Genomic DNA, 9,842 nt, shown 5'->3' with positions numbered 1-9,842 from the left:
TTTTTCCTTTCTTGGATTTAAGCAGCGCTGCCACTATCAGACAGAAACGAGCCTGGAGTTTCGCTGTACTTTTCCCCCACCTTGTTCTTTAGATGAGCAAGGGAAAGTGTACAAAGCAGTGAGTAATTAACTGCATGAGCAAATGATATTTCATAGGAGGCACGGTGCATTTGGAGGGGCTGCTTGCAGAGTGGCTTTGAATTTATCTTCATCTTGCAGGAGGTGCGCAGTGTTCAGGGAGGGGGTGCTTTGCAAGCACAGCACAGTTTTCTTTCCTACCTCTCCCTCGCACAGCCTGGCAGGTTGATTCTCTCCATTTGATAGGATGCCCACCCTCCTGGTACATCCACCTTTGGGTGCGGGCTCTGCTGGGTGTTGGGCTCCTGGAGCTTCCCCCATTACTTTCCCCCTGCAAGTTAGGCTAAAAGAAAGGCTGAACTCCACCAAAACCACCCAAGGCACAGCAGAAAGCTGATTAATTAAAAATAAGGAGAGGGCATCTCAGGATAGCAAGGATTTGCTAGGAATCTAGGGAGCAAGCTCGGTCTCAGCTGTGCCCAGACATAGCACAGCAATTGTCATCTTGGGCTTTTTGGACCACAAGCTGAGGCTGAGATTGTGCACTGAGGGTTTCAGGAGCTCCTGAGTCCCATCTTCCACCTGAGGAGGTTGTGCATTCCCTTCCACACCTTCTCCTGTAGCTAACGGCTGATAGCAGCCTGTTCTGTGAAAGTACGTTTGCAAATCTGCAATTTAAACACTTTCCTGGAAGCCCAGAGATCACAGGGGGAGGAGGGAAGTGCCCGAGCACAGCTTCTCCCGCAGCGCTGAGCCGCGTCGGATCCCACCCCCAGGACAAGGGAGGAATTATTCATTTTGTTTCACATCTCGAGCCGGAGCGTGCAGCCCTGCTGAACCTATTGAGGTTTGTTTAGTTAGCAGTGGGTTGTTAAGAATACATTTGTGTTGCTAGAGGGCTGCCGCTCAGCTGGTTACCTCCAGATGGGTGTTTGAGCACAGGAGTGCTTGTGCTGGAGCATCAGTGGTGGGATGGAAAACAGGAGTGTCCCTCTGCTGAAGGAGCGAGGGAAGGAGCTGCTTTTCCGTCAGGCTATCTTACAGCCGGCAGCAAACTGTTGGTGAGCAATAAAGAGCTGAGCTGGAAAGCACAGTGCTCCTCCAGCAGAAGTCTCATAGTCTCGGTTCAGTTGGTGGAAGCCAACTGTGGGCAGTTCTAGGGGTCAGTAATGAGTCAGTGATGGAAACAAGGGGGGGAGGAGGAGCTGGGAGGGCAGCTGGAGGAGAACTGCTCGAGCCAAGCTCATGCTCATGGGGATGGAAAAGACTTTTGGTTGGCTCAGGCTCCTGTGCCCCTTTCCTCTTAGTGACTGGAAGAGAAGCAGCCATGGGAATGGAATGGGGATGGGGGTGGGGATGGGAAGCTCTAGGGCCCTAATCCAGCTCTGCTCTGCAGCAGGGTGCTGAAGGCTGCCTCACATACCTGTGGTTCAGGCTCTTTGTGAGAAGGGGATAATGCTCCCCTAACTCATAAGGGATTTGCGATTTAATGTTTGCAAAGCACTTTAAGACCCTGGATTGAAAGGTGATTTATAATGGTAAAATCCAGTGTTCTCTGTTCTATTGTATACTTGACTGTGTCCAATTATCTCGATAGCAGCTTTTTTCCATTCTTTTTTTTTTCTTTTTGCTATGAGTATCATAACTCCAACCAAAAGCTGGGTCTGTGGCAGCCACTGTATGTCCTGGGAGGAAATGAGTTTGGAGGTGCTAATTTATGCTGATGATACAAATAAAGATTGGGAAGGAAAAAAGGGCGTTGAGGGATGAAGGGCAGAGATGGGTGATAAAGCTGTGAAATAGTGGGAAAGCTGTTTAGATGCTGCATGCGTAAGGGAAGTAAAAGATGCTTTATAAATAATCATTTTGCTACTCCTGTTGTCACAGGGATATGGGGTGTTTTCCAGCAGATCAGCCACTCCTCCTGTCCTGCAAATGCCAGGAGCAGGGAGGCTTTGGTGAGGCATGCTGCTTGCCTGGAAAACACAGGCTGTGCCCTGGGCTGCGCCAGTTCCTTGCTCTGGCACCAGCATCTCTAAGCGGATTTGATCAAATTATAGGGTGAAACACACGAGTGCTAACTCGCTGGATGCATTTCCCGTTCAATTTTCAAGCAGATGCTTTTTAAATCTCACTTTCCTGATGAAAGAGTGAGGGCAGGGAGCTGGATCAGATTCCAAAGATAAAGACGCGTCCTCGCCTGAATCCTGAGCAGTGGCGAGGCCAGGAGAGCAGGGAGCAGATCTCGGGTTGGTGCTTCCCTGGGGCCAGGATGCTGGGGCTGTGCTTGTGGGTGAGTAGCACTGGCTGGAGAACATTTCTCCTGGTCCCTTCCATCAGCAGAGTGTGGCTCATGTGCTCCTGGCTTGCTCAGAGCAAAAGCATTTCCTGGGACAGCTGGGTCTCTCCTATGTGTGGCTTCATTACCTGGTCTCACATCCTTCCCCTGCATTGCCTGGGGTCACGTCTGCCCCACTATGCTGTAGCAGACCTGATTCAGTCATCCTAATGCTGCTGGTTACTTTGTCACTCTCCAAACCTGCTGTTGGAGGCCAGGTTGGATTGGGCCTTGGGCAGCCTGACCTGGTGCTTGATCTAGTGGTTGACAACCCTCCCCACAGCAGAGGGATGGAACTGGGTGATCTTTGGGGTCTTCCAACCCAAGCCATTCCGTTATTCTGTGATTCTGTGATACCATGTTGAGTTCCTCGCTGGCTTTTACCAAAGTTCTCTACAGCTGCTGGCAGGAGGTGGCAGCGAGGTGAGTGTTGGTCTCTTTTCTCAGTGGCAAGTGTTAGGATGCAAGGAAACAGTCTGAGGAGTTTTAAACTGGTTATTAAGAGAATTTCTTCATGGAAGGAGTGGTCAAGCATTGGAATGAACTGCCCAGGGCTGTGGTGAGTTCTTATCCCTGGGGCTATTTGAGAGATGTGTGGACGTGGCACTAAGGGCTATGGGCTAGTGATGGGTATTAGGTCAGTTTGCTGATTGAATGTGGTGATCTGTTAGAGATCTTATCCAACTAACTTGGTTCTCTCATTCTGTAATTCCATTGGTTTAAAAAAAAAGAATAAAACACAAAGCAACAGACAAAGCTGGCCATGTGTGCAGGTACACACAGATCAGTGAGGGGTTAAGGAATGTCCCCATGGATGGCTTCTTGATGCAGGTGTCCCCTAGCCTTGATGTCCAGCACATGGCCTTGGAGCTGGGGACAGGTGAGCACATCCCATCCATGTGCCAGCTTCAGAGGCTCCTCTTTGTGCCAGGAAGTATTAAGCTGGCACTTGCAGCAAACCCTTCTGTGAGCTGCTTTTCTGAAGATACCATAAGCTTCTGTGACTGACGAAATAAAACTTCTTTTTGTAATATCTGCTGCCTGTAAAAAGTGACTGGCTCTGTAGATTGCTTTGTTGTTCATCACAGTCCCTGTGTGATGACTGAATGTTTATACATGTTTGTGTAAATAATTAATGCTCATTGATGCTGTGTAAAATCTGCAGGCATAGATTTCTCCTGGTGCTAAGGGAGAAGAAATGGTGTGATGGTGCTGGCTGACCTTGGGTTTGGGTTGGGTGTTTTTGTGACTTGATAAAATTTGCCACATAACCCCAAGCTGATGAAAACTGCCTGCATCTTGGCTGGTGGGTCCTGCAGGACCACAGGTAGAATGTGATGGGAAGGATGGGGTTGGAAGGCTCCAGGAGCTCTGGTCCTGCCAGTGGGGGAAGCAGAGCAAGCTGGGGAGCTTTGGGGCTGAGGCAGTCCCTTCCATGGCTCCCACCTCTCTTTCTGCCTTCCAGGTTCGATGAAAAGCCCTGTCAACAAGACAGCCCTGACTCTGATTGCCGTCAGCTCCTGCATCCTGGCCATGGTGTGCGGCTCGCAGCTCTCCTGTCCGCTGACTGTCAAGGTGACACTTCATGTCCCCGAGCACTTCATTGCTGATGGTGAGAGCCCATGGGCACCCCTACCCCTTAACCCCTTTTCACAGCTCTCCTAAAACCTCCTTAAGAATGCACTCAGCAAGAGGACCGCACCATGGAGCTATACTCGCCTCTTCTACATTGCACCTTTATTGTTATCACTGTACATATCTGGTGGATGTTCCCGTTTTCCCCTGGACTTGCTGATAAGCTCTGGGAGCAGCACAGACAAGCTCCTGTCCTGCAGCAGCTGAGCTGCTCGTCTCAACCCCTTGCAGCAGCACAGAGTGGAATTGCTAGTGTTTGAGCCAAGGCAGAGATGCTTTGAAAAATTAGACAAGGGCTGCTGTCACTATTTATTGCTTTCTCCAACTGGGCTCCTTGCATTTGTTGTGTTTCGCTGACCTTTTCTTTATAATGTGCAGCGAGCGTCAAGTGCAAGTTTTCAGTAAGACGAGGGCAAATTTCATTTTCTTCAGCCAACGAAAGCCATTATTCAGTCGGTTCCAATTGCTCAGCTGCCGTACTTGCCACGCTGCTCGGGGCGTGCTGAAGGTGGGTACAGCTTCTCCCTGCCAGAAACCCACAGCACCCAGCCCCATACTGGGGTCAGGAAGGAGGGCAGGGAATGAATATGTTGAGGATAGGAGTGTATCTGAAGAGGTGCAGTGGTGGTGGAAGGAGCAGGGCTTAAAGCAATGCCCCATGACATAAAGGAGTTCCACAGTCTTTTTTAAATGGGTTTCATCCTTACTAAAGGTGGTTTCCTCCTGGACTTAGTATACATATGTAGGAAGTCACTGCACTGTAATGCAGAGCTCTTCCCAGCCTGAGCCTCACCACGTGTTTCTGTGCCTTTAAGGATGCTTTTGGGATGGCACTTCTAGCCCAGGAAAGGCACTGTGGCTCGAAAGCTGAAATAAAAGGTAATGCGACTGCTTAGAATTGAAATGAAAAGCTGAGCCTGTGCTTGTCACCAGGAAGGGAGTGGCAGTGCAAATTATGCAAATACGGAGAATGTTCAAGTGGAAACGACAGTGAAATATCAATAAAACAGATTAATATCCTCAAAACTGGGGGAAATGGGATGATCTCCAGTTCCGACTTAATGACTTTTCTAAAGAGAAAGTGGCAGGAGGACTGGTAAAAACGGTTTGGAGAAGAATTAAAATGAGCTTTGTAATGAAACTGTAAAATATAATTACAAACTGCAAAAACTTTAAAAATATTTTTTATGAGAAACAGTCAAGTTCTTCACGGAGAAGCAGCGAAGACATTTTGCAGCGGCCATCAGTTCTACTGAAATCTCATCATTTTATGTGGTGGCAGAGTCCTTCGTCTGGGAAGGGAAAAGCTCTTAAAGTTGTCCCTTCTATTTGAATAACAACAAATCCCGAGGCAGCACCAAACTGGCAGCAAAATACTGTGAAACATTTAAAGGCATCACTGAGCTGAGCCCTGTTTGGAAATTGTAATGGCACCCAGGAAAACATTGCTGGCTGTGTTTGCAGAGATGGGGTGCAGCTCGACACCAGAGATCCTATCCTGGTGGCAGACAGGGGCTGTGCTCCTCTCTAAAAACCCAGATGACTTTTTGGGTTCGTTTCCAAATGCATAGGGCTGCTTTGGGTCTGGGAACATGGGCATCACCACGTGGAGCTGGAAGGAGCACAGCCTCAACGAGGCTGGGAGCTTGGATCAGCCTGAAGCCTGCTGCACCTAGCAGCTCATAATTCTGCTGTGCTCTTAAGCAGTCTGAATCCTTAAGCTCTTCTCCTTTGTATTTGCATGATGGTGAGCAGGCTAGGTGAGCATGTGGGGCAGTGCATTCTCTGGAGATGTTCCTGCACGACAGAAGGGTGCCCACTAATTCCCATTTGATGACAGTATTGCAATAGATGCCAGCAGCCAAGGAAAATCTCACAGCACAGAAAGAGGCCACCAGCACCTCTGCAGGAAAGGCCAAAGAAAGACAGGCTGAAAGCTTTCCTGCTTCTAACAGATGAAGACTCAGCTTTGAAGGAAACTTGAAATAGACACGGGCCAGCTCTGGCGCGCCAGGATCCGAAGCCAAGAGAGAGGAGGGAGGGAAGCGGCCCCAGCATGTCTGCAGCCCCCAAGGAGAGAAGCTCTTCCTGCAGCCAGCAGCAGCAATGGGAAAAGGAGCTCCCAAGCCTGTTGGAGTCGCTAATGGAAAGAGGAGGGGGGAAGGACTGGGACCAGGAGCCAACTGGCAGCAAAGGCTGGGAGAACAGATTACCACCGGCAGCATTAATAACCAGCCTGTCTCTATTGCCCTTATTTCTCTCTCTTGGTTCATTTTCCTCCTTTTGTTCATTTGATGGGTTCTCCCCCCCTCTCCTCTCCCCTCTGAACAATTATTGCCTGGTTTGTACAGCTGCTCTGTCTTCATTTTCCAGGGTAGCCAACTACACGAGGACCTGGCACAAGCTGCAGCACTCTACCATGTGCTGGCAGGGGGGGACTGGGGGCCTCTCAGGAACACGTCTGTGCCCGTCAGTCCCCTCTTGCAACACGCTGCTTTGTGGGGCTGAGGAAGGCACTTGCTTTGTCCCTGCTTTTCATGCTGCAAGAAGTTTCATTAAACCAGCAAGGATAGGGGCACTTTTTTTATTTTTCCTTTTAAAATGACTTGAGCATCATCTGCCCCCTTCTGCAGCATCCACAGAATCATAGAATGGCTGAGGTCAGAGGGGATCTTAAAGATCATTGAGCTCCAAACCCCTGCTTTGGGCAGGATTGGTAGTCACTAGATCATTCTGCCCAGGGCCCCATCCTCTGCTCCATCCTGAAGCATCCTCCTCCTCTTTCTCTAGGCTGTGGGGATTGTGTCCCCCCATGGCAGCAGCTCGAGCATCTTCTGGCCACACCCAGCAGCAGGCACTGTGCCCATTTCAGAGCAAACCTGAATTGATGGGAAGGCTCATGGTGGCTTTTATGAGGATTTGGAAATGCAAAGCATTATTTAGAGGAACATTTAGCAGCATCAAAGTGAGGAAAAAGAAAAGAGAGCCCCTCCATCTGAGCAATAAAATCCCTTAGGAATATGTTAGCCACTCAGCTCTGTGCATTCATGGGGACTTTTTTCTTGTAAGTAATCATTCAAAAAATAGAGAGGGAGAGCAATGGGAGCTGCTTGCAGGGAAAGCAGGGATAGAGAAAGATACCCTAGAGGACTTAGCCTAGAGTATGTCCTTGCTGCACAGCATTTTGAAATATAGTATCAATTAAAGCTTCCCGTTTTTACAGCCTGCAAAGGGGTTATATATGGTGTGGGTGGATGTTTGTATCTGGATACTTTAGTGGGAGAGGTAAGTGAGGTCCACCGCTGCGTACGGAAGGAAGGAAGAGCTACATTTAGCCAGGGGCTTGTAGGGTTTCATGTTGTAAGTGGAAATAAAGTAAAGGACATAAAGCAGCCTTCTGTCACTTCAAAGACATCTCAGGGCATTTACAGCCTTCTCCCCTCCTTGTTGGAGACGCGTGCCAGAGAAAATGTGGCGATGCCTCTGGGACGTCATGCAGCTCAGGTCAGTGTGGTTTATGGAGGTCAGAGCAGAGGCACCGCCTGTGTAGCTGTGATGCAGCCAGCTCTGCTGAGAGCACCAGTGGCTGCTGCTGCAGCTCCAGCCTGGGGGTGAATGTGGCTATGTCCTCCTCCAGCTCCTGCAAGGAGAGGGAAAGGAACGCAAACCGAGCACCTCTGTGCACAGCCCTCATGGGGCAGGTGAAGCCAGGTGAGCACCAGAAAGGGGCATTGCTACTTGTGACTGTGAAAACTCAACCCAAGCCCACAGTGGGTGTAAGGGGCTGGTAAGGTGGAGGGAGCTGTGCCTGTGGCTGTTTTTTTCCAAGCCTTGTGCATCTGCATCTGCCTGCCTGAATGATGACACTGTGAGATTGTCACGCACCTGATCTGTAATTGTTTTGTCTGAAGATTATTTATTTCTTTTCCTGAACAACTGTTTCCTTCAAGACGCCACTGGAATTGGATGCTGCTATTAGCAGCTTCTGCTAATTTTCCCCAAAGATCGACAGAGCTCTGCAGTCTGCAATTGTTGGGCTTGCAACAACTTCTCATTTTGGTTTTAATTAAATTTGTTGCTTTAAATTGTTTGCTTTTGACATCGCCTGCTCAATCTTGTGCAGCCCTCAGAGGTGACCAGGCATTAGGTTGGTTCCTCTGGTGCTGGCTCGTGTGGGCTCAGCACGTGCTGCACATGTGCTCGCATAGAAATGAGCAGTATGAGAGATGTGGGCGGTGGGGAATTGCCCAGTGCTGGGCTTTGCTTTGCAGTAAGGAAAAGCTGGAGATGCTCACTGATTTGCAAATGAAGCATCCCCACTTTGCACCAGAAGGATGGAGGAAAGGCTCCAGTCTCAAAGGTTTTCATCCCTCAGCATCCCCCAGGAGCAACCAGCCTGCAATGCTCCCCAGCTGGTCCCAGCCCTCCTGAAATCAATGGGGGAATGGACTGCCTTGAAATCAGACCATTTGCTCAGTCTGGAGTCTTTCTGCTTTAGAGATGCTGTACAGAGATGTGGGTCAGTGCTTGGGCAGGAGCAGTAGCATCCCCTGCCAGCCCCAACCTCACTCTGCCTGCCCCAGACGTAAAATCTTTTGGCGAGGTGGCTGTGTTGGGGCAGCTCTGCAGACTGCATTTAATTTCATCAGCTCTTAATCACTGGGTCATCTCCTGCCTGTCTTACAGCTTGCTCTCGCTCCCGCGCCTGCTTGGCTGGCAAGAAAATGTGAGCAAATGGCTGCAGCGTTACCAGACATGAACTCTAAATATTAACATCAATTTATAAACTGTATCAGCATGGATCAAAGGGATTCCAAGACGGTTTTACGGCGTGAACACTCTTTGCATGAGGAACTAATAAGATTCTGTAGGCTGAAGTACATCATGTTTTTATCGTGCCTCTGACAGACTGCGATCCTGAGCTCTGCTCGTCCCTGTGCTGGGGCAGCTCTGTTTGCAGGGGAAGGCAAAGCCTCCTCCTCAGTCCTCAGCAGGGTCTATAGGATCCAATCAGGGGGGATTGGTGCTGTTGTTTGCAGGGGCCTGCTGGGAATTGTGACATCCTGAGAGAGGCAGAGTGTGTCCATCACTGGAGGATGGCATCTCCCAGTGTATACTGACCTTGCACCAATGCCATTTACCCTCTAATCTGGGAGGGACAGCAAGGGAAGGGTGCAGTAGGATGTACTGCCCTTGACCATCTAGCCTGTACTCTTCCATGGAAAGGAGAGATGCAAATCTTAGCATCTGTATTTGCAGGATGAGACCTTGCCTGGTCTCAGCATTGTGGTGGGCCTGGGGAGCTGACTGAGGTCAGCTTGGGGACCTGACTTAGGCCATGCTTGCTTTTGTACAGGAAATATGGGATACCTGCAGCAGCAGCAATGCAGCAATGTAGGTAGGATTTTCTGAGGCTGCATAGCCAGGAGCATGCTGTGCCGTGTTCTCATTCTCCCAAGTGGTGACATTGGTGTTGCTTAATCTCGTGATGAGCAGCTGGTAGCTCACTGTGGCCCTATGGCACGTAGACTTTGCATGTTCTGGGTCTTGGCTGTGTTTTCTGCCAGGGGGGACGTTTGGTCTTTGTGCTGACTGAAAAATCTCTTGCATTCACACACACTTGATGTTTCTTAAAGCTTATCATAACTCGTCCATCAGATACTTGGTGGAGTGATCAGATTTAGGCAGGATTTCCCTGAACTCTCGTCCCATATCTTGAGTGTCTCTGAAGAAGAGCCTCTGGCTGGAGCGTGGGAGTGGGAGATAGGGAGTGCTGAGGGAAAGCTGTGTT

General features: G+C 49.6%; 1 protein-coding gene across 1 annotated transcript in view; it reads left to right on the top strand.

Annotated features, from left to right (window-relative positions):
- The window catches only part of ASTN2 (astrotactin 2), a 226,636-nt gene that overhangs the window by 45,844 nt on the left and 170,950 nt on the right, over positions 1–9,842 (top strand). Inside the window, 1 exon segment of the mRNA XM_031556166.1 lies at positions 3,882–4,028. Within this exon segment, the coding sequence (XP_031412026.1) occupies positions 3,882–4,028 (147 nt within the window).

The sequence above is a fragment of the Meleagris gallopavo genome, chromosome 19, assembly GCF_000146605.3.
Source record: "Meleagris gallopavo isolate NT-WF06-2002-E0010 breed Aviagen turkey brand Nicholas breeding stock chromosome 19, Turkey_5.1, whole genome shotgun sequence".
Classification (NCBI taxonomy): domain Eukaryota; kingdom Metazoa; phylum Chordata; class Aves; order Galliformes; family Phasianidae; genus Meleagris; species Meleagris gallopavo.
The sequence above is the reverse complement of the archived record's forward strand: the minus strand, read 5'-3'. Positions and strand labels throughout refer to the sequence as shown.